Consider the following 23031-nt stretch of genomic DNA (forward strand, 5'->3'; position numbering starts at 1 on the left):
AAGGAAAACCGGCGTACAGAACGAAGAGAAAGAGGCTAGCTGAGTATGAAATTTCTCAAGATCGACGTAAGGCGTTAGAAGGCGAGAGAAGGCATTGCCATTTCCAAGGACCAAAAAGGTCGCAGTAATTATTAATTATTATTTTCATCACATTTTATCATTTGTAAAAACCTCTTATCTTGTATCTTGCACGATGGAACGTGCGCGTGAATGACCATTGGACGGTATAAAGCGAATTGTGCTCATCCTTTGGGAGGTGTTCGGGCGCCTGTTGCGCATCTTGCGCTTTTACACCCAATCATATCCCATCGGACCACATTGCAGCCATAGCTGGACCATGCGTCTCCTACACAATGCGAAACACCTATCGATACCTTTATCTCCGAGTGTTTGAATTATAAAGAGCCGAGGTGGTCAGCGCTGATCCTCAGGCATTTATTCCCTTCTATCAACCATCGCAAAAGGCGGAAAGGATGAAATTCTTCGTGGCCCTCTCGACACTGGCTCTTGTGACAGCCGCCAGTGCTTGCGGTGACGCCCACGACCATGTTCACGATTCTCCCGGCGTTCTTCGTAAAAGGCTGTTCCCCCAGGCCCAGTTGACGAAGCCTACAAGGCCTCTGGAATGGGGAGATCTGAATATCATTCATACTACGGACACTCATGGCAAGTGTCTTACAAACTGACGCGTTATTTCCTTGATTACTGACCCCTGCACTCGTAGGTTGGCTTCTTGGACACCAGCATCTTTCGTTCCCGGAGCCTAACTATAGCGGAGATTTGGGTGATTTTGCGAGTTTCGTGAAACACATGAAGCAGATTGCCATTGTAAGTGTCACTGTAGGGGAACTAGGCCTCCTTGTCTAAACGTTATTCATAGGAAAAAGACGTCGACCTACTCCTCATTGACTCTGGCGATCTTCACGATGGAACCGGTCTATCTGACGGATTCCCTGCTGGTGGAATCGATGCTCACGAAACAAACCAATTCCTCAAACAGCTTCCATATGACATTATGGCTATTGGGAAGTACGAAACATTCCCGCTACTCGAATATTTCAAAACTCTAATGACTCGAATCATCACAGTCACGAACTCTACGACTATATCAACACATGGGACATGCACACTAATTTCGCTCCTGCATTAAACGGCCGTTATCTTTCTTCCAATGCTAACATCACAATTTTCGACGAAAATAACAACACCGTTAGCGTTCCTGTTGGAAACCGTTACCGCAAGTTCACGACTCGCAAAGGCAGGAAAATCACGTCTTTGGGCGTTTTGTTTGATTTTACTGGGAATGACGTGAATACTACGGTCCAAGTTGTAGCAGACATGGTGAAAGAGCAGTGGGTGAGTTGTATTATACTGTGATAATGATGAATCCTGAATGGTGTGTCACAGTTTACTGAAGCCATTGCGGAGGAACCAGATGTTTTCGTGCTCGCAGGGTTCGTCGTCATATGTTTTCTCCATCTATTTAACCAATCGATGTGTTCACAGCCATATGCCTGTCTCTTACGACAATTGGCCAACTGTTTTCAACGCTATTCGTGCTGTACATAGTGAGACGCCTATCATTATCTTGGGAGGGCATACACACATCCGAGATTGCAGTACGTCGGCATACCCAGAGAAGATCTCCATATGATGCTGACTTCTCAATACCTAGACCAACCTGACGGACGCTCAATGGCTCTCGAAAGTGGACGATACATGGAGACCATCGGATGGCTGAGTGCGAAGCTCGGTGATTCTTCAAATTCGAACAACATCACTTTCAGTAGGCGGTACTTGGACCAGAATCGCGTTACCTACGAGGTCAGTTCACTTATGCGCTTCGCGGTATGATGATATTCAGTGACCGGGTTTATTTCGTAGTATCACACCCAGCAACGTAACCATTCATTCGACACTGCTGAAGGCCAAAACATCACTCAGGGCTTACAGGCGCTCTCAGACAAATACGAACTGTCGACCTTGTTCGGTATTGCTCCCCAAGATTATACCATCTCTCGGTACATATCATTTTCCCGTCACTCGTCGTACATATTTTGAAACTTCATCTCCAGAAACCCATATCCCTCGAACGGCTCATCCCTTTCCTTATTCATCAAGGAAGCCGCCCCCTACTCTCTGACCTTCAACAACACCCGTAAAAACACCACCAACCTCATGATAACCAACTCCGGTTCACAGCGTTTCGACCTCTACGCCGGGACCTTTGACAAAAACGACCAGATTGCCGCTAGTCCGTTCCTCGATGCGTTTATGTACATCCCCAATGTGCAATTAGGTACTGCTCAGCAGGTCCTGTCCGCGTTGAACGCTGCTGGGGCAGATGAAAGGCGCAAGCGAGATTTGGGGTCGGTATTGCAGCAGAGGGAGGATGAATTGTGGAAGAGGGGTTATGTTGACCGGAGGTATATGAATTGGTTGGATGAGATGGACCGAAGACACGATGGGGCTGTGAAGAGGGCCTCACAAAATTTGACGTTGGGATATGTTACTAGCGATGTGCGTATTCTGTCTGAACTCTCTCTCGGTGTTGTTTTGAGCGAGATTATCTCTTCTAGTCCTGCCCTGGTGTAGGAGATGACACCCTTCATGCTCCCCTCGCGTCATACGATATCCCAGACTTCATCGGTTCCGACGCCCCATCAACGTCCAACGATACTCTCATCGACTTTGTGTTTGTGGATTTCATTCAGGACCAGCTCCTAGAAATCTTGAACGACGTCCAAAATACCACGACGTACACGGATTCGGATGTGGAAAGCTATACTGACGTGTTGTCAAATCAGGTATTGGGCTTGTACGCTCAACATGCGTGGAACTAGTCCTTCTACGTGATTGAAACTACGTCGCTTTGTGCAATTATCCTTATCGAATGCTTATTTATCTAGAACATAAATGGACTGTAGCGGTAAAAGACCACGACGTGCCACTGATCATGCTGAAACTACGCTTTTGCATTCCCCATGTTTCCAATAAATTCCTGTCGTAGTCATTGCGCTCATTATGGTTACACCTATCATCTAGCATCGTTGTTATCACGAGCAGACTTTGATTGACGGACAACATTCAGCGTTATTCCGAAGTACAACTGTGAAACCCTCAACGGTCGAGGACTTTCTCAAAGACTCGGAACATATAATTACTTCTATTGGCTAATCCTTCACCTGTCAGTATCGTGCGCTCGCTGTTTCTTGGCAAAAAATGAATATACACTGTCTCTCACCTCTAGAATCAGGAGTGCTCACTGCACTGTCTCCTCGGCGCCATATTCCAGCACAAACTTGTGCTGCTGCCACGATCATTCAATGTCACGTCGAACAGATGTCTCTACATCGGGGACGACTTTTCCCGTAGACACACCCGAAGTTCAAGCAATTGGTAGTCAGAACCGAACGAAGGGATTGGATGTTCGCGAGGCTTCGAAGAAACTATAAAAGCTAGCGAAATCCGTGTTGAAAAGCATCAATTCGTTCTTCGTTCTATCTTCAGCTTCTTTCAAGTTTAGGCCAGGTTGCCCTACAAGCCTCTTTCGTTCATTCATTCACAGTCCTTTACGGAGTTTTTTCTACTTCACGTCGACTACTAGGTATGTGCATTTTTTCAACGCATACACTAACTCTTTTGCTGATTTCGCCCACTGGAGCAGATACTATCTCGCAACCTACTCTTTACTACGAGCCTTACTTTGACAGTCATGTTTGCCAAGATCGCCCTTCCTCTGCTCACCCTTTCCGCTTTGGTTGGCAATGCTCTCGCTGCCCCCTTCAACCCCAAGACTCAGAGCCTGGGTATGTAAATTCGATTCGTATTCACACAACTAGAAAGTACTTACCTGATTCTTCGTTCAGCTCGTCGTTACACCTCTTTTGATAACTGGGGAGGTCTTTCGTCCTTCTCGGGCTTTGATAACTTTTATGGCGTTGATAACTTCTCTGGAGAAGTCAGCGACCAGGTCGTAGTTGAACAACAAGAGGAGGTTGTCTGTCAGGCTGTGAGCATCGAGGTTGTTCAGCAAAAGCTTCTTGTACTTCAAGAGATGGCCAAACAGTAAGTGTATCTACTTGCAATTTCTAAGACCGCTCGTCGTAATAATGATCACAAAACAGGATCATCTCTGAGCAGGTCTGCGAAGTTGAGACCCAGACTGTTGGTGAGTGTAACGTATTACTTTCGCCTTGATCATCATAGACTGACGCTGTTTTTTTTCAGTCTTTCAACAATTCCTTTCCTCCTGCAGCCACTTCACCTCCGATTTGCATCGCACTTCAGGCCATGAAGTCGGGTATGACTCTTCCATTGTCAGTCACTACGGAGACCTCTACAATGCTGACGGATCTCTCTCCACTGTGAGCTTTCTATACCAACTTACATTGAAATCATCTGACGGTTCATTCTACCAGTATGATCTTGGCTTCTCTGGAAGTGATGTTGGCAAGAGCGTGGTGGTTCCCAGTGGAAGTAATTGGAATAGCGCGACTTCCCCTGCTTCGGTTGGTAATGCTTTCAACGCCGCCATTAGTGCTGCCAGCAGCTCCTAAGCGGGCCTCTTCGCACTGGATATTTCCGATCAGCCAAGTCGGAAAATTCATTCAGTAATGATTTGTCTGAAGGTTTCTTGCATCAATTTCTCTTTCGGGGTATTTATTATAAGTAGTACGGACAGATCATGTAGTAGCTTAACTCGTTGGTGTAATGGTCACATTTTTGTCGTGGGATTACTTTGGATCACTGTCCTATTACATATCGTATGGAGGAAAAACATACTATTCAAGAATAACCAACGCTGCCTTAGAGCTTATTTCCAGACAGGCCACAACAAACCAATTCACGTCGAAAAGTGATTCTGCCAATGAGAATCAGTTTTCTTGCTATGAACTTGCTTTATGTTGTAGGGTAGGTCAAAAAAGAAAACATACCCACAGTAACTTAATTTCCAATGCGGGGAATCGAACCCCGGGCTGCTGTGATCAAGACCAAACATGAAAGACAGCAATGTTAGCCACTACACCACATTGGATATAAAGGAACTGATCAAATAAATTACTTATTGACCGGTGCCGGTTAGACTTCGGGGCTCGATCATATGAATCACAATCTTCAGTTCCATGATCACCGTATACTGTTTGGCTTCGACTGATTAGAATTAATCTTAGTTTAAGAATAGCTCATCATCGCCTATATAAAGGATGTCAATTCTCAGCTTAGCATTCGGTCCATCTGGTCTCTCTGTTTACTCGGTCGCAGCATCCTGACGATGCACCTCTCCGCCGCTTTGCTGTCAGTGGCGCTTCCACTTGCACTTCGAGTTACAGTCAACGCCTGCAGTGACGAACACGCTCACGACCATAACCATGCACACCAGAAAAGGCTGTTTCCTCAAACACAGTTGACGAAACCTACAAGGCCTTTGGAGTGGGGAGAGTTGAATATCATCCATACCACAGATACGCATGGTAGGCCCAGGCTTCGTTTTTCAGTGGGTAGGCGGTGTATTCATGCTTCCATCAATGAAGGCTGGCTTCTTGGACACCAACATGCTTCATTCCCGGAACCCAATTACAGTGGAGATCTCGGCGACTTTGCTAGCTTCGTGCAGCACATGAAGCAGCTTGCTATTGTGAGTAATGTCAAAAATTTACACTAAACCTAGGGTTTATTAAATCAACAAAACTGCAGGAGAAAGACGTTGATTTGCTTCTTGTCGACTCGGGTGACCTTCATGATGGAACAGGCCTATCTGATGGATTTCCAGCAGGAGGAATCGACGCCCATGATGTTCGTCCCTTTCGTGATTTTTTACCACACATTTCTGACCTGTATGTTGTAACTCTTGTAGGCTAATCAATTCATTAAACAACTTCCATACGACATCATGGCTATTGGAAAGTATGTGTAACCAACAAACTTGGATCCTCCATATCTTACTGCTTTCTACCCCAGCCACGAACTCTACGACTATATCAATACTTGGGACATGTACACTAATTTCGTGCCCGCGTTAGATGGGAAATACCTCTCTTCTAATGTCAACATTACTGTTTTTGACGCTAATAACAACACCATTGACGTTCCCGTTGGCAATCGATTCCGTAAATTTACCACAAGGAAGGGAAGGAAGATCACCTCTTTGGGAGTGCTGTATGATTTCACGGGCAATGACGTGAATACAACGGTTCAAAGTGTGGCCGATATGGTGAAGGAGCAGTGGGTTAGTAACATGAAGCCGATATCATCGATAGAGCTGACAGGCTCCTTCAGTTCGCAGAAGCTATTGCCGAAGAACCAGATGTATTTTTATTAGTTGGGTATGTTGATCTCGTGTCGGCGTCTTTCGTTAGCATGCTCCGTATCTAATGCTGAAATAGACATATGCCTGTCTCACGCGACAATTGGCCCGCCGTCTTCAATGCTGTACGTGCCGTGCATGCAGAGACACCCATTATTATTCTAGGTGGACACAGCCATATTCGGGATTGCAGTACGTCCATTAGGTCGTTTATTTCCTTGTCTCAATACTATCTTTTTTTTGTAGACCAGCCTGACGGTCGCTCGATGGCTCTGGAGAGCGGACGATACATGGAAACTATCGGTTGGCTCAGCGCGAACCTTGGTAGCAGCTCGGACGTGAATGCGAAGAACAATATTTCGTTCAGCAGGAGGTATTTAGATCAAAATCGCGTTACTTACGAAGTCAGTACGCGAATCCTTGCACTGGATACCTAATTTATTCATTTTGGTTTCTGACTTGTTTGATATATAGTATCATTCCCAGCAGAGTAACAACTCTTTTGATACAAGGGAAGGCCAAAACATCACTCAAGGTCTTCTAGACCTTGGGGTAAAATATGATCTTTCAATGTTATTTGGAATTGCTCCACAGGATTTCACTATCTCTCGGTTTGTTCTTCTTCTCCTTTTTAAGCTTCCTCTGAACATCATACATCTCTACCAGTGATCCCTATCCATCCAATGGCTCCTCCCTCACCCTCTTCATCAATGAAGCCGCCCCTTATTCTTTAACTCTGAACAACACCCGCGCCAATATCTCCAACATTATGATAACTAACTCCGGTTCACAACGTTTCGATATATACTCTGGTACATTCGACAAAAATGACCAAATTTCGGCTAGTCCATTCACCGACGCGTTCATGTTTATCAAGGACCTACCGCTCGGAGTGGCGCAGGAGGTGTTGCCTGCGTTGAATGCAGCTGGCGCTGATGAGAGACGGAAGCGGGATTTGGGGTCAGTGTTGCAAGAGAGAGAGAGCGAGATGTGGAAGAGAGGGTATGTGAATATGAGGTATATGGAATGGTTAGATGAGATGGATCGGAGGCATAATGGTGCTGTCAAGAGAGCTTCGCAGAATCTGACACTCGGATATGTTACGAGCGACGTAAGTGTCTTGTCTTCTCTTCGTTTAAAACAATGGCCTCATTCTCGACTTCAAGTCTTGTCCTGGCGTAGGCGACGACACTATTCATGCTCCACTCGCATCGTTCGACATCCCAGATTTCATTGGCTCCGATACGCCATCTTTATCAAACGATAGCCTCGTTGATCTAGTCTTCGTGGACTTCATCCAAGAGCAGCTTTTGGAAATTCTTAATGAGGTGCAAAATGCAACGACGTACACAGATTCTGATGTAGCGAGCTACACGGATGTTTTATCAAATGCCGTGCTGGGATTGTACGCTCAACATGCATGGAATTGACTTTCTCGTTATTTCCAGTGGTTACACTGTAAATCTGGTGCCACTTTACGAATAGTAACCTCACTTTGTGAATGCTCGTGAAAGTCTTCGGCTTATACTATTTCATCCGAAATTCTTTTTTCGCTCGAGCAGGCCCGGTCATCGAAGTTGTCGTTGCTGCAGTTTAGAGTTTGGCACCCTCATGGATGACGTGAAGCTTCTTGGCCCTAAATCTTCTGTTGGTACTATGTAGCTGCTACCAGCGAGATATACCGACATTGCCGACCGATATTTGCCCTCTTTGGCACAACTCTGAACTCTTCACATCCTCCCATCTTTCCACGCATTCGTCCGTCAGGTGGAACCTTCGGCCCTATATGGTACAGCAAATGCATCTGGTTATTCTAATCGTTTGGTCGATGATCCTGAAGTACTAACTTTGAAGACTGCAAAACTGAAGTTGACAATTCGCCTTGTTCGAGCGTCCAGATGTATGGCTGAGGGATTTCAAACTGTCAAAAATCGCGATGATTTTACCAGTCATACTGCTACTCTTAGATGGCTACGCGGAGTTATTTCAATCCGTCGCCTTCTCCTGGCCTCATTTTGAAAATCAAGGTGAAAAAGATGCTACATATTGGCCGAGTGCTTGATATATTACATTAACAATGAATCAATTGGGATGGACTATCCGAACCAGTCACCATTGAGGATCTTGAGGAGGAGCCTTGTTGAGACAAACACTCAACTTATCATCACCCGTCCTCTTTGCCCATCGATAGATTTTTTGTCCCTTCTGCCCAGTATGCATCTGCGCCATAGTCTTTTCATGTCCCTCCAGATCGACATCATGACACAGATACACCTGAATGCTCCTTGTGCGATCGTATATCATGATCGGAGGCATAAACCCCAAAAGTCCTCTTTGCATTTTGATCAGGAATGGGTTCTGCGAATGCATATTCGGTGGAAGAGCTGGTTCATCGTCGCAATGGTCGATTTTCATGTTATCCATGGTCGCCCGAGACATGTTGTTCCAAGTCACCATAGAGATCTTCTCGCCCCTCGCTGCAGCAAGGCGCATTTCGGGAGGTTGCACGCTGAAAGTAAATTGAACCCACTCTCCACCCCGTAAAGAATTGCAAGTCGGTTTATGTTCCTTCCAATGTATCCGTTGACATTCTGATACGTTCAACAAGAAAGGAAATTTGTTGAGCTTGAAGTACACCAATTTGAACTAGTGGCTTACCAACTCCACAATACTCCATAGAAAGACACCGAGAACACTTGCTTACTGTCTTTTTCCCGCAAACCACACAACCCGTATGATGAGTCAATTTCCCAATATCCTTTTGATTGATCGGTCCGAGAGGAAGTAGGAACGATAAGGCAAAAGTGGCCTCCGATCCGCTTGAATTTCTTTTGACGGAGTAAGCTGGAGGAAGTCGTCGAGCATTCATGTTGAGGACAGTGAGAAGAAGCTTCTGTTCTTCAGGAGTGGCTGTGACCTTGAGCAAGGACAATTTCTTGTTCGATATGATCTCTTGGGCCCAACGAATCGTTTCGAGAGCAGGGGCATCACGGGTTCCACGGCGACATAGGACAACCATGACAGGAGTTTCCTCATTCAACATACGAACTTCGACAACCTAGAAGATGAAGTAAGTAAATGCGATGAATGACAAAGTGGCAGCGTAGAAGTGTAGCGCACGCGAAGACATATAGCATACTTGGTATCCTTGTCCTGGATCAGGGCTGTCTTCACACCTTTGTCAATACCATCAGCAAGCCCCATAATAGTTTGGCGAGCATCCATGAAGGTATTTTCAAAGAGAGGCCAGGCACTCTCTTTCCCTTCCCTTCTCGCGCGAATATTGGCAAACGCTTCCTCGAAATTACCTCGTGACACAGTCTTTAGCAAAGTGGTCTTGGATGTTTTCTTTGACCATAGAGGGAGAGTCGAAGGATCAAAGGGTGACTTCGCAATGAGAGTGGCAAATGACTGAGAAGCATCTATTGCGCTACGGAACTTTTTCTCTATGGCATCATCCGGAAGACGAGTGGTAAGTGGCAGGTCTATGCCCATGCTATAGAGGTATTGCAGCTTTTCCTTTCTCGTAATGTCGACTGCTATGACTTTGGTACTCTTGGATTGAGCTTGACGTTTCATATCTTCCACGGCGAGTGCTGCCCAGTCAAAACAAGTCGAGCAGTCCAATATATGGTGTTCTTTGCATTCGTATTCAGGCTCTTTTCCTGAAGTTCGGGCCACTGCTTTGTCGAAAACATATGAGATTGGTTGTCGGTCCTGTATACATACTAGTAAGTCATGAAAGTCGTAGAAGCGATATATATTTGAAACTATACCAGGAAATGATCTTCAGTCAGAGCGGGGAAAGCGGCGCATAGTTGATCCATAATCTGGTGGTTATTGGTGAGTCGATGGTCGGTGTAGCATTCATGACAGTATTCGCAGCCATGAGCACCACAGAACGCAAAAGAGTTGATGATCGCGAGGGGTTCATCCATCGTCTTTGTATATGAAAGGAAAGCTCCTCCTCCGAGTCATGGCAAAAGAAAGCACGTGTCCGTTTCAGAAAGCAACGCCACAGGCGCGAATTATGTAAATTACGGGGAAACAGACCAGGCTACTGCAGCCCCTCTTCTATGCTGTGTAACAATTCGGTATCAAATATATCGAAGAAAACACGAGAATATTGCAGAATCTGACGCTAATATTCCAATGTGTTAACTCTAAAGGTCTGCATCATATCTATCCTTTGATTCCGCCATCCTTTCCATCACCTCCATCGCCTTTCCAAGCCTCTAGTAATCTCTCCCAGCTTCTCCTTGCTAGTTTTGCTGGTTCGTCAGTTTGTGCTTTCGTGTATACACGAGAGGCAAATCTGTGAAACCAAGAGGTATCAGTAAGGTAGATAGAAAGTGCGTGTGTGCATGGTATCAAAGCGAGTGCGCTGGTGATGTGATAGCAACGAAAAGGGGCGTAAAAGCCCGGATAGAACACAGAGGGAACGTTTTGAGTACGTTCGGGTAATTTCAGCGGCACGCGACACGGGAGAAATGAACAACGAAACGAACATAAAATTGTTCAGTTCGTGAAGCCAATAACGGCTCCGAAATGCATGTTCCCTCGAAAAAAAGACCCAAATGCAACTCACTGTTGAAATATCCCGCCCTGCAAGTCATTCCCCAATAATTCTAATGCTCTTCCGGACGGCTTGAGGAATTTCGATATCGGAGTCAGGATGTGAGATGACAACTGTGAAATTGATGCTGGAGGAACAGGGACAAGGAGTGTGGATGATCTACAAAAGGGATGTACACCACAGAACGACAACGAACAGAACAGAATTCACAGAAGAAGGTCATCAGAATTAGAACGAATTAGTGAATGCAAAGAAACACATACAGATAATCTGGCAGAGGTTGGGGAGGACGTTTACGTCCTGTGGACATTATCTCGCTAGCTTCTTCCGGTTGAGTTTCTGTTTCACTAGCTGTTACCGCATTCTCTTCTCGTTGTGTTCTGAAACTGCCCTCAACTCCTTGAATTTCACCTCTCTGTATCCTTTCTGCCCACTCCTGATACTCAACCCACTCCCTCTTCATACTCTCCATCATCTTCTGCCTCGCAACTTGCCTTGGTAAATCGCGGGACATAGATGCGAGGTGTTCAAATGTTCCGTAAATGGTTGTAGAGGTGAATAGATAGTATCCAGGAGACCATGAACGAGTTGTGACTGTGGGGGTCGAAGTTGTCGTTGTAGGTATCAGGGTTGTGGATGATGATGACGTGGTTGACGACAAAGAATGTGATTTGGACGACTCCGCGCCTCCAAGGACCCTCGGAACATTCTCGGGTTGACCCTCAGCTGGAAGTGGATATACGGCCGTCTTTCGTACGACTTTACTGGCTTCGTGTAAACCTTTGTCTTTGCCTTTCCCTTCTATCACCTCAATTGCAGTATCGTCGTTTCTCATCACACTCATATCATGCCTCTTGAATCCAGCTACGTTCCTCACCTCATGCTCGAACACCTTCCGGATGCATAAGGTCGTGCAAGACGGCTGAGCCGCGTGTATACGGCCAGTAATAGATTGTGTGCAGTATGTGAGGCACCATTCATCCCGTTTAGGAGAGAAACGACCTGGGGAGGTGATTCAAAAGATTCGTTAAGTAAAACGCCGGGATTCCGAGAAAATACAATACATATAATGATAAAGGCTCGCAATATAAGAGAAATTCAAGAAATACGCCCCTTACTCACCTTTAGGAGGCATAAATATTTTCACTGTGGGCCATTTTGCAAAAGCTGGTCCTCGAGGTTGGACTTGTTGTTGATTTGGTGGCGATTGGGATGAAGAAGAGGCCATTGACAATTATACACGGTATGTCAGCAATGTTGAGATACTTTCTTAAATTAAAAATTAGTTCTTGTCGTTGTGGAAGAGTGAGTGGTATCAGGCCAGGTGCTGGTATAGCAGAGGACAATCGTGGTAGATGGCCAAGGAACTATGTAGATGGAAGAGATAGGGTAAACGAAATTATGTACGGAGCCGCGAAGATTCCGCTTACTAACTCCAGTCCTAGCCCTAACCCCAATTCTTTCCTATAAAGCCGGCACATTTTTTTTTGTTGTTACATACCCTCGCCGTTCGAAGAATCGTTTTCGCAGCTGCACGTACAGAGAGTTCACCTTGTGTGGTGCTTCACTCATATTACGCTGTGGGGAAAGTCCCCGGAGATACAGAGTTTCCTTCTCGGATTCCTCGTTCCTACTAATGGAAAGCAACCGACCGTTAAGCAAGACGGTAAAGGTTCGAGGAATGGCTGGAATTTCTTTGCTTTCCTCTGGCTCGAGTAATTCGAACTAGTGGGTTTGCTCCTCCAAGCCAGCTCTGTCCCACTTCAACTTTTCATTCTCTGCTGGAAAATGTCGCGAAGATATGAGCGGCGTTCTTGCATGTCCTTCGAGGTCAAGGAGGGTGAAATTGGGTGGATGTTGCTCATAGTGATAGTTATACGATTGTTGATTCACTTGTGGATCTTCAACTCAATGGGGCTCACTCTCTTTCGGCGAGCAATCCATTTTTTGGATTTTATCTACGGACGTTCGTCGTTCGATCTATGTGTCGCGCCTAGGAATTTTGAAAGGGACGGTTACTGGGTGTCGAGGTACGTGTTATGTCCTGGTATCTTTTTTCAACATCTAGAATTTGAATGATGCTTCAATCTGCAAACGCAATTGAATTTCTTCATGGTGTAATACCACCTCGCCTACGGGCGTGTGTTGGGTGTGCTCCAAATTTGACACCTCTGATTTTATTTTATTTTTGCCCTTGCTCCCTTTTCTTTCCACGTATCCCTTCCCTTCGCCTTCCTCGTGCCTTTGCCTTTTCCTCTCAATTCCGACTGACCATTTCAATAGGGACTGTGGGTGTATTTTTCCTGTCTTGTTACCAATGTACGACCTTGATAGAAGCCATTTTTGAAAAAAAATTCTATCGTTCGACCGACACAGTTTAGCTTGAAGTGTTCTGCGTGTATTGTTCCTTCATGAACATGGGCTAGTCTTCCTCGCTACATCGTCATATGTCTTTCCCGCTTCATCTCTTCCCCCCTCGTTCTCGTTCCGTTCAATGCTCCTCTCCGGCTCTTTCGAAGCCTCGCATATTGATACTGCTTCCACGATGTGTCGAGGTCAATGTGTAGCCTATATTGATCATAGAACCATATGGACGTCCTCTTTCCTTCTGTTTTTGATTTAATTCTCTTACAGAATATTCCAGTCGTTTTCTGGACGGGGCATACATCATGTATACAGCCTTTTTTGTGGTAGTCAATGTAAATTCTGCATCATATTCATAGCACTGTTTGCCGTGACTGTACCAACGTGATCTGTTGTATCTAAACTACTGTCCACAACCAAATGAGTATTCTTCGTCCGTTCAAAGCTACAGCTATGTTCAAGTTCAACAACGTGTCCGTCGATGTTTTTGAAGAAAACTGCAGCGTTACCTCACTGACATTGCTGCTTTAGGAACTTGGATATCTGGACGGAAACGGTGAGTGGTAGGTATGAACCTTTTCTACTGATCTCTGACTTGGTACGAGTAGTACAGCATTGGCTTCTATCTGCATTACCTTTCCCGCTGGCCTGACCTTTGCTATGTTCAGGAAGCACCCAGTGGTCGTATGATGGGTTATGGTGATTCTCTATTTTAGATTTACTCTATCCATCGTATTTTCATCCATCATTATAATCGACAGTCATCGGAAAAGCCGAAGGCCAAAGCACTGAATGGCATGGACACGTTACAGCTATCACCGTCGCTCCTGAATATCGTCGTCTTTCTCTTGCCCGAAAAATGATGTCCCTCCTCGAGCTCGTCTCGGATGAAAGTTACCGAGGTTTTTTCGTCGATCTATATGTGCGGTGTAACAATGCGGTCGCAATCCAGATGTACGAAGGAATGGGGTATGGCGTGTATAGACGAGTGAGAGAATATTATGGGAATTTGGGTGTAGGGAAAGGTGGAAGAGACGAAGAGGATGCATTCGGTATGTGGTTTACTAACAGGTACATAGATCGAAAAGCTAAGGATTCTCTGCTTTCAGATATGCGGAAATCTCTTTCACGAGACAGCGCACGTCGCTCAGTAAGGAGCAATGGGCGAGATATAGTTGTTAGCGCACACGAAGTTCCGTAGCGGCCGGCCTAATCACACAAAGTACCTCATTCGATGTAATATATAGAGTTGGATGAACATTCATGGAGGCATTTTAAACCACACCGATCCACCTCCCCAAGTCATCCCAGATCCCAAAAGCCTGTGCCGCAACGACAAGGATAAGGAACGCTATTGGCGTCATATAATCCGACCTGTTTGAAGTGTTCTAGGTCAATCATAAAAGTAAATAAACGGGATGGAAGAAAAAAATAAGCTTACAGGCCCTTCAATCTATCTACCACCGTCACCGTTTTGGCGTTACTTGTGTCACTGTCGAATTCCGAATCATTGGGACCTAACCCCATCAATCCTAGTTTTGCTGCATTTCCTCCTGTCAACCTCTTTGTACCTGCCCGAACCGTTTGCATATACGGTGCAGCAAAGTTGTTTTTGCAGATTGATTTATGTTCTTTCCAATCTCTGTGTGCATAAGGATAAGTGAAAGAGGTGAATTAGTAAGGGTTGAGATGGAGACACCAAGAACGCAACGATGACTGAAGAGTCGAGGGGAGAGGAAATGAACAAAGAAATGGACACTCACAGTCTCTGACATTCAACTCCACAATACCAAAACTGCTTACACGAGGAACATTTCGAGACAGCCTTCTTTCCACAACTTCTTCGTGCACACAGGGTTGAACCTGTTGTAACCACTAGTCTATTTTCAATACCTTGCGCGCCCTCGTGCTCAGGATGGTCACGGTGGCATACCCCCTCCAACCAACCCATCGCCTGCCAAAGACCATTGATCCATATTGGATCTTCCGCATCGGGAATATCATCTTCATGGGCGTTCTTCTCTGGAGTGTTGTTCTGTTGATTTCCTTTTTGTTCAGTCTCGTACCGCATAACCGCGCCTACCGCTCGCTGTCTCGGAAACTCGTCCTTGAGCGCTTCAAGAACATCGACAGGGAACGATGGGGACAAACAGGATTCTTTGATTGTTGTATAGAAGAATGTCAACAATCCTGCGTAAAGAAAGAAAGTCTTTGTCAAATTCGAATTTGCAAAAAGTGAACGTCGAGCTTTTGAAACGCCAGACTTACTAGTCGCGCCAGGAACCCTGATCAACTCTTCCATCGTCTCATCTAGGACACTAAATAAGCCCGTTTGGATCCAGGTCCGCATGAGTTGCGCTACTTCGGGTACAGGCCGTTGAAGGATAAGTTTGAGAGCAAGGTTCAACACAGCTACTGATACTTCTTTCTCGGTATGCGTCGACTTGTCGGAATTTTTTATATGCATCAGAGTGAACGCATTCCGCCAATATGCTTCCGAGTTTCGAAGAGCATCAGCAAAATCATCCAACTCGGAGGTATTTGAGGAAGAAGCAGCGAACTCCCGCAGACCGACATACACATCATGACAAAATCCCAAGTCTTCGACGGCGTACGAAGGATCTCCGAGGGCTAGACGATTGGACATCGTTTGGAGGAGGTATTGAGCTGAGGTTTGGAGTTCGCCAGATTGGCTGGAACTACTGGGAGCCCGGATACCCGTGTAAATCTTGTCCAACAACGAACCGAGAGGGGGTTTTTCGTGCTCTTTCAGGTATTCCTCGACATTTTGCGAGAATTTGAAGAATATGATAGACCGTAGGATGGAGAGGTTGAGACGAGCAATATTGGCAGACGTGCAGTGAACCCAGTGGCGGGATATAAGAGAAAGGGTATGCGATGATGGATGGAAAATTTTTCTATTTGAAGAACAAGGAGGTTACAAAATCTGTATGATCAAGACGACGAAACTTAGACGACATACAGATACATAGACGAGTCTTCAAGCAGCAAATAGCCCATTAACCTCGACACAAGTAGACGTTCAGGCTCATGTGTGGCGTCTTGCTTGAGCGTGTTCTGAGGTTCTTTCCACCACTGGTGAGAAGCACACCGGTCAGCGTTTCAAAATCCATATGGATAAGTGTGGTGAAGAACGGGACATCGGAGGATGTGTAGGGAAGAATAAACATTCTAATTACAGCAACTCACTCGATCGACCATTTCTTCCCAATTATCCATGATGGCATTCATGGCGCGTTTGTCCACAGTGCTTCGTTGGTTTCCAGAACGTTCGTCGCGGTCGCCATTGTTCATACCGATGACCACGAAGTAGAGGATGACGAATGGAGGGTAGAAGGACGACATTGCCTGGAAGGGGCACCATTCATTAATGATCAGTATAGAATACCTGAGTATCTCGTCCGGTTGGGCACTCACATCATCGGCCATGGTATCACCCTTCAGATCGATGACATTTCGACATAGAGCCTCAACAACGCCAGCATTCACGAGACCTTCCAAGTCTTTTCTGAGGTCTTTTCCTTCTCCTAGACTTCCTCCAGAACCTTCGCCAGAGCTCAACGGCTGCACTGTCACTCTGGAAAGCTCTTCAGCGACTCTCCTCACAGCGTCCATGGCGAATATAAAATCCTGTCCGTTGTCTCCATGTGAGTTCGTCGCTCCAGTGGGGCCTATATAAAGAGCAGCAACAGTCCGGGTAGGATTCTGTGAAACGAGTTTGATCCATTTGGAGGATTTCGTGGTGATGGTCCGGTCGAGAGCGGAATGGGAACGGGACATCGAGGTTTGAAATTTGGAAATTCGGGAATTTGGGCGGGCCGGGATGGAACAGTGGTTTTTCTTGAAGCTTTAAGTTGTGCCTCGTGTGTTCCGTTCCAAGATAACTTCAAGAATGAAAGGCGTCGCAGTTCGTGGTCAAGATTAAAATATCTGTGCTGACTAGGAAGGCTCCTTCAAGTTACCCGGACCCACACCTCAATTGAAAATGTTCAAGACGGGAATTGAGTGATTTCCGACAGTGATGTCGATAAAGAGTAAGATGAGTATACACTGAAGCTTTTAGCTTAACCCCTTTCTCGTATACGCATTGTAGATACACCAAAGTTACACTGTGCCGCTTTCGAGTCTGAGGAGGTATCTCTCCATCTCGACTCTGACTAGCATTAGGTACGATTCAATTGGATTCAATTTTCTTGTCCAGTTAGTCCTACGGAATACGTGTTGGATACACGTTATGTGAATATGAACAAGCTTTAATTGATGAAAGACGATCGTAAGGTATAGAACCACGATGGAGAATGTAGTCCATGATCTCCTTTTCCGGTCAAGGACTGTATCAACCAATACGCACATATTGCTATTCGGATCACTTGAAGCAGTAGGCGTAGAGCGGCGTTAAGGCTCCAGAGAGACTCGAATGTAGCAGGCATGCTTCATTGAAGGTCTGTCTTAATATTTTCCGGCTTGAGACTTGTAGATACTATTCCCTCTAAGCCGTTCACTTGAAACAACAATGTTTGCCCATGATTGCACCATATCAATGAACTCTAATGAGGGAAAGAGAGAAGTTGGAAGACCGACCAATTCACTCTGCATATAGAGTTTTGCTGATTGCTTCCGGGGCATCCGATTTCAAGCTGAAGAAGGCTGAAGACGACATATTGGCGAAATGCGCTTTTCTGTCCAAGGAACTTTGTACATTAGCATGAAGGGGTGTCAAGAGCTGTTTGAAATAGAACATAATGCCCAATAACATTCTTCTCGAACTGAAGATTTTAGCCATCAGCAGTCAACTACCCAATCGAAGTATTCATGATGCCATTGGAAAAAATGGTGAGGACACGGTCTTCGTCTTTCATATGAGCAAACCAGTTGTTGAAGAGCACATGCAATGTTGATTCCTTCCTACTCATTAGCATATGACAGATCGAATAAATCAAGTTCGAGGAGGATAGCCTCTTTGCCTTCCGTTTCGACCTTGAGCCTGGCTATAACTGAAATCGCCTTTTCTCTTGATCGAGCGACCTTATACACCATTACATTTTTCGGGAGAATTGCCTTCATAGAGGATGAGTACAACCTTGTTTCTTGAGCTACAGATAAGTACCTTGATAATCTCGCAGCCTATACCGGTGTCCCATCTGAACACTTGTCAATGAATTAAGCAACAGTCCGTCAAGAATCAGAAAGATACGTTGATAACCCATCCGGAGAAATCAGGAATATCATCCACCTTGGATTTGAAGCTTGGAGAGAACTGACCGTTATGTCACGGTAACTGTGTTCAACTTTCTGCTTGACGGTATTGTGTTTGCAGTGTAAGATGATCAATTTTGATTAGTGCTCGACGTTCAACGAGTTATTTATCAGATAATCGAGACTCGAGGGGTGGCTCGAAGATAGTCTCGTGGGCCAGAATCCACGAGATGGAAGACAAAGTTCCCATGAACGCAGCTACCTCGTTCAAGCCTGGGCTAGCCTGGGGCGGGCCGGGAGGCAAGCGATGGTTTTTTCTTCTCTCCCACAATGTTGTCCAATGTTTACACTGAGACAAGGGCATCGCTAATAGCTCAAGATTTGCGCTTAAGAAAAGGTGAGAAACTCACAAGCTACCTGGGTCCGCGCCTCCAGTAGCCCAATACAATGTCTCGATAGGTACCTCAACAGACTCAATCCAACCTCGACATAGGAGGCAGGGAATCCTCACTCTCGCTCCCTAAATAAATAACGCTGTATTACAATACTCGGTCAACGCTTCTCTTTCTTGTCAAATTTCAATGTCATTTAAGCCCAGATTCTGACAGTTGGATTGCATTTGGATTGCATAATCACAATTCGAAAAGTATAGCGGCGACTTGCGTTACCCTATTATACGCACGGTGAGTATGTAATTCTGCAGATAACTTGTCCTTCCTCGTGCGGCAGGACAACTTCCTCTTCCCATAACTCTGGTGTTATTTTCGCTTTCAAAAAAGGATTACACGGGATATGACGAGTACATACTGTTCATCAACGGCGATCAATTCAGAAACTCATTACCTCTCTATGACCACTGCAACGTTCTATACACTGCCTATCGAAATTCTGGAAAACATTGCGTTTTACTACGTTTGTCCAAGGGTTTTAGGTCCCCCAGTACCGCTCACTGTAATCTTATTACTCTGCAAGGCCGTCTCGCGCAAGTTGATTGCAGCACGGCACCTGTATGCGCGTGTATTCAAATACAAGTTCTCCTTCAGCGCGATTCAACGACGGGGATTCGAGCCGAGAACCGGAGAATGGGCGTGGCAGCTGCGTCGCTATACCCAAGTACTGAGAGACGTATGGAACAGACGGAAGAGACCGGGATCCGAAGCTTATGTGGACGACGTAGACTTTGACGTGCAGGGGACGATGTATGTGCTGTGGATTATGTGTCTTGAGGATGACGGGTGCAACCGGGCCCAGATGCAGCTCGCTGGAGTCTATGAGTGGGTTGAAGGTTATATTCGGACGGAGATGTACAAGAATGTCGAGAAAGGATGGCCAATTGCTAATGCAGGTAACAGCTGCGCCATGTGGGTCTTTTGGCATCTCACCAGTAAAGGTCCGTAACTCATTGTTGTTCTCAATTTACCTGACCTAATGATCCCATACAGCTCGTCTAATGGATGAATCTACAGAACAACGGGAATCTCTCATTAACCTCATACTTCCGTTCCTTACCGTTCCTTTCCGCTATCCATCCTCCCTTGCTCCAGCCAATCACTTCCGTCTTCCGCTCCGGTCTTCCGCACCATCTTCGTCTTCGACATCATTTAGTATCCCAACTCCTCATGGCCCTTATCCAATATATCTTCAACCGTCTCGCTACACCTGGGTGATACCTCATTTCGAGCGCTGGACTCCCTTATGCACGCCGCTTGCCGCCGATGCTGCTAAATTAGTGTACTTTTCTCGTCGAGAGACAATACCATTCGGTATACTCAACATATTGCCACGGAACAGGGAAGAGCACCGAGACAGAGTTCGTGCACGACTTGCATCTCAGGGTAATGGTGAAGTGGATGAGGACCAAGTCGAGACCGTCTTTCGGAGTGAACTTCCTCGGCCCACGCAGGAAGACTTCGAAGAGCTCAATGCCGGTCTTCTCGGCGGAGACATGTTCTCTTCCTCATCTTTTCCTAAAGGTGGAGGAACCCTTTTGCCTCGCACGCACGACCCTTGGGACGATATACGCAAGACAATGTCCAACATTCTTGACGCTAGATCAAACATTGGAGATTTCTCTGATGATAATCTGGCTGATCAAAATTTTGGTGGCGAGATCGACGAAAGTGCATGCTCCAGTCGTCGTTGGGATGCTGATTGGTGGCGGTTACGTCTCTGTCGCTCGGCCTGGGTTAGTCAAGGAGGACCCGAATCTGAGGATAGCATCGTTGCTTCCAATGCATATGGAACTGAAGACTTTAACTCTGATGGCGAATCTGACGAGGAGACGACCAGTGAGTTCAACGACGAACTGCTGCAGGACGTAGATATGGAAGTAGGCGAGGAGACAGAATGTCAAGGACAAGTTGATCAAGCCGACGACGACATGCAACGAAATCGCACAATGTTTAATGGATATCCTCAGCAAGGCACCGTATACACACCCGGTTCGCTTAACGGCTTATGGACCGGGCGTATGATCGTAAGTTCGATTAATCACTTCAATGTTTTGCACGAATGCTAATTCTTTGCTCAGATCCCTTCAGAAACAAACCTCCGTGCTCTACTGCTCCCTCCTGACCAAACGACAAATCAAGAGGAACTTTTGCTGCATGCTAACGAACCTCCCGCCGCCGCTGCGCCTCCCCATGATCATCCATATCCTCTACAGAACAACGGGAACAACGAAGGCGGGCCTCATGCTAACAATGCAAATCCTGCTCCCCACCCTCATCAAGAAGCCGGGCATCGACCTGTTCCCTTCACTGAAGACACTCTCGGGTTAGCTGCGGTGCCCTTATACCTCCGTCTATCGGAATACGTGGTGTATTTTGGTGGGCAGCCCATTCCATGTGCTAATGACACGAAGGTCGACTTCGACAGCGACGATGGAATGCACTCTATAACTCACACATATAATGCTGGCCATCGTGGTACTGGTGCCGCAGGTATGAACCTCGACGACGCTTTTGATCAGGGTATCAAGGATAGCTGGTTTCCTCCCAACACGACGCTGTCTACTAAAGGCGATCGTGTCATTGCTACTGTCCCTTCCTTTGTTACGAACAATGTGGAGGAGTACGAGTATGTCGCGATTCAAAATAATGATATCAATGCAGATGATGTCACTTCATCGGTCGCTTCGTTTTCAACTCCTACTCTATCACGAGGAATGGGCAGCGAGGTTGAAGCTCGAAGTAAACGCAAGCCTGGAACATTTCATGATCAGGAGAGATGTCCAGGGTGTATATCACGGGAGAGAGCGTTGTCAGCTGCGAGGACTCAAGATAAGAACATTGAACATTATGCAGATGGTTCCGAAGAACTTATTGAGGACCTTCCTCCGTACGTCCCCTCCGACAAAACCATCCCGCCCTGCAATGGCGTCTTAGACGTGCTCATCACTGGGGGTACGGATCCGCGACATGCTGCTGCATGGGGTAATTGGGTATGGAGAGGAAGAGTGAGAAAGTGGGATGGGTTAGTAGGGTTAGTAGGGAGTGTCGATAGCGGGGTGAGTTACAGTATTTTTGTCTTACGATGTCTTTTGCCTACTTTTTTTGAACCCTTTGTCGATCCTTGAAAATTTATGTTTACTGACTACATTACCTTTTTGTGTTCATTTCCTTCAGCCTACTGGATCCCGCCCAGGTAACAGCGGAAAATATTTCTTCTATGGCACTCTTCTTGGCGGACGAAATCTCGTTGGGACGTGGCGTATGGCACATGAAGACCCGCGACTACCTGCGTATGAAGGCGCGTTCACCCTAGGACGAAAAGACGAGTGAATGAACGAGTCGCAAAACCGCCTAGTCTAAATTTCCCAATGTCAAAAGCCTTACATCGAACCCATATCTATATCATCTACATATCTCTATCGCCCGCGGACCTCTTTTCCATACTCGCGTTCATTCGTGTCATTGTTGGTCCAGGAGAGGTTTGGGTCGAGAGTCGGAGGCCACTTGCATTGAACATGCGCATCTCTTTCTTTTTCGATTGGTCCCACCTTCTTTGCACTTCTCAAAGCCTCTTCAGAGTCATCCGGCTTCGGGCACTGGTGCTATTTGCTCATTGTCTCGGGGGCATGATCGGGATTTTTGGAGCTCCTACGTTTCCATTCAGCATTCTTCATTGTTTCCATGTAAGTTTATCGCTCCAGTTAAACCTATATAAGAGCATCAACAGTCCAGGTCTTCGAAACAATCTGGAATTGTTACATCACGTAGCTCAGGCTCGATCACCACCTGGAATTTAAAGATTGAAGGCCGCGAGTATCGATGAGAACGTAGTTGAGCTCTCCTCGACAATGACATTGATTATGATCATCTTCATTAAGCTCTTGGAAAGCCTGCCTATGTGAAATGTGATACATGGTCATCTCAGGTTGCCTTGCTTCTTGGAAGATCTCTTCAACTGTCGAAGCACAAAAACAAGGTACATGTTCAGCATCATAATTGTAAAGTTCAGGATCAGTGCTCTGAACCGTCTCAGTTCCGACTTTGACTTCGTTGCTTTCTTCTCTCAGTTTCCCTGAAATGCATCCTCGGTGCTCCAAAGCGGTATATATAATAGA

General features: G+C 46.0%; 9 protein-coding genes and 1 non-coding gene across 10 annotated transcripts; 6 read left to right on the plus strand and 4 right to left on the minus strand.

Annotated features, from left to right (window-relative positions):
- Positions 1 to 473: 473 nt before the first annotated feature.
- C8R40DRAFT_1072090 (Metallo-dependent phosphatase-like protein) lies at positions 474 to 2843 on the plus strand (the record flags this gene model as incomplete). The annotated part of the gene is made up of 10 exons (XM_046226428.1): positions 474 to 672; positions 725 to 828; positions 881 to 1029; positions 1089 to 1356; positions 1408 to 1454; positions 1507 to 1619; positions 1676 to 1824; positions 1885 to 2021; positions 2076 to 2520; positions 2580 to 2843. 10 exons carry the CDS (start codon positions 474 to 476, stop codon positions 2841 to 2843), a joined length of 1875 nt encoding a protein of 624 aa, XP_046083107.1.
- A 474-nt stretch (positions 2844 to 3317) lies between these two features.
- Positions 3318 to 4612, plus strand: C8R40DRAFT_519133 (uncharacterized protein). Its single transcript, XM_046235318.1, has 6 exons — positions 3318 to 3607; positions 3668 to 3809; positions 3870 to 4068; positions 4128 to 4171; positions 4231 to 4367; positions 4422 to 4612. Exons 2-6 carry the CDS (start codon positions 3716 to 3718, stop codon positions 4557 to 4559), a joined length of 612 nt encoding a protein of 203 aa, XP_046083108.1. The 5' UTR covers positions 3318 to 3607; positions 3668 to 3715; the 3' UTR covers positions 4560 to 4612.
- A 340-nt stretch (positions 4613 to 4952) lies between these two features.
- On the minus strand, positions 4953 to 5038 carry C8R40DRAFT_t193. The gene has a single exon. It is a non-coding gene; the product is annotated as a tRNA-Glu (tRNA).
- Positions 5039 to 5121: 83 nt separating this feature from the next.
- Positions 5122 to 8157, plus strand: C8R40DRAFT_520307 (Metallo-dependent phosphatase-like protein). Its single transcript, XM_046235323.1, has 11 exons — positions 5122 to 5474; positions 5535 to 5638; positions 5698 to 5796; positions 5858 to 5907; positions 5962 to 6229; positions 6280 to 6326; positions 6387 to 6499; positions 6554 to 6711; positions 6782 to 6918; positions 6974 to 7418; positions 7474 to 8157. Exons 1-11 carry the CDS (start codon positions 5276 to 5278, stop codon positions 7735 to 7737), a joined length of 1884 nt encoding a protein of 627 aa, XP_046083109.1. The 5' UTR covers positions 5122 to 5275; the 3' UTR covers positions 7738 to 8157.
- A 259-nt stretch (positions 8158 to 8416) lies between these two features.
- Positions 8417 to 10245, minus strand: C8R40DRAFT_1174082 (uncharacterized protein; the record flags this gene model as incomplete). Its single annotated transcript, XM_046232128.1, has 4 exons — positions 8417 to 8898; positions 8966 to 9365; positions 9428 to 10024; positions 10084 to 10245. 4 exons carry the CDS (start codon positions 10243 to 10245, stop codon positions 8417 to 8419), a joined length of 1641 nt encoding a protein of 546 aa, XP_046083110.1.
- A 244-nt stretch (positions 10246 to 10489) lies between these two features.
- On the minus strand, positions 10490 to 12111 carry C8R40DRAFT_1072094 (uncharacterized protein; the record flags this gene model as incomplete). Its single annotated transcript, XM_046226429.1, has 4 exons — positions 10490 to 10622; positions 10896 to 11042; positions 11147 to 11885; positions 12006 to 12111. 4 exons carry the CDS (start codon positions 12109 to 12111, stop codon positions 10490 to 10492), a joined length of 1125 nt encoding a protein of 374 aa, XP_046083111.1.
- A 1556-nt stretch (positions 12112 to 13667) lies between these two features.
- C8R40DRAFT_1174084 (N-acetyltransferase) lies at positions 13668 to 14448 on the plus strand (the record flags this gene model as incomplete). Its single annotated transcript, XM_046232129.1, has 5 exons — positions 13668 to 13720; positions 13779 to 13803; positions 13856 to 13946; positions 14009 to 14299; positions 14357 to 14448. The coding sequence occupies 5 exons, from the start codon at positions 13668 to 13670 to the stop codon at positions 14446 to 14448; spliced, it is 552 nt and encodes a 183-aa protein (XP_046083112.1).
- A 36-nt stretch (positions 14449 to 14484) lies between these two features.
- C8R40DRAFT_519489 (uncharacterized protein) lies at positions 14485 to 17513 on the minus strand. Its single transcript, XM_046235320.1, has 7 exons — positions 16686 to 17513; positions 16458 to 16616; positions 16231 to 16343; positions 15516 to 16165; positions 15011 to 15437; positions 14689 to 14889; positions 14485 to 14621 (listed from the first exon to the last, which is right to left on the minus strand). Exons 1-7 carry the CDS (start codon positions 17046 to 17048, stop codon positions 14522 to 14524), a joined length of 2013 nt encoding a protein of 670 aa, XP_046083113.1. The 5' UTR covers positions 17049 to 17513; the 3' UTR covers positions 14485 to 14521.
- Positions 17514 to 19313: 1800 nt separating this feature from the next.
- Positions 19314 to 22246, plus strand: C8R40DRAFT_1072096 (uncharacterized protein; the record flags this gene model as incomplete). The annotated part of the gene is made up of 4 exons (XM_046226430.1): positions 19314 to 19854; positions 19907 to 20940; positions 20995 to 21972; positions 22091 to 22246. 4 exons carry the CDS (start codon positions 19314 to 19316, stop codon positions 22244 to 22246), a joined length of 2709 nt encoding a protein of 902 aa, XP_046083114.1.
- On the plus strand, positions 22164 to 23020 carry C8R40DRAFT_520065 (uncharacterized protein). The gene is made up of 2 exons (XM_046235322.1): positions 22164 to 22892; positions 22984 to 23020. Exon 1 carries the CDS (start codon positions 22285 to 22287, stop codon positions 22711 to 22713), a length of 429 nt encoding a protein of 142 aa, XP_046083115.1. The 5' UTR covers positions 22164 to 22284; the 3' UTR covers positions 22714 to 22892; positions 22984 to 23020.
- Positions 23021 to 23031: the final 11 nt, after the last annotated feature.

This window comes from Lentinula edodes, assembly GCF_021015755.1.
Source record: "Lentinula edodes strain Le(Bin) 0899 ss11 chromosome Unknown C8R40scaffold_34, whole genome shotgun sequence".
In the NCBI taxonomy this organism is placed as follows: domain Eukaryota; kingdom Fungi; phylum Basidiomycota; class Agaricomycetes; order Agaricales; family Omphalotaceae; genus Lentinula; species Lentinula edodes.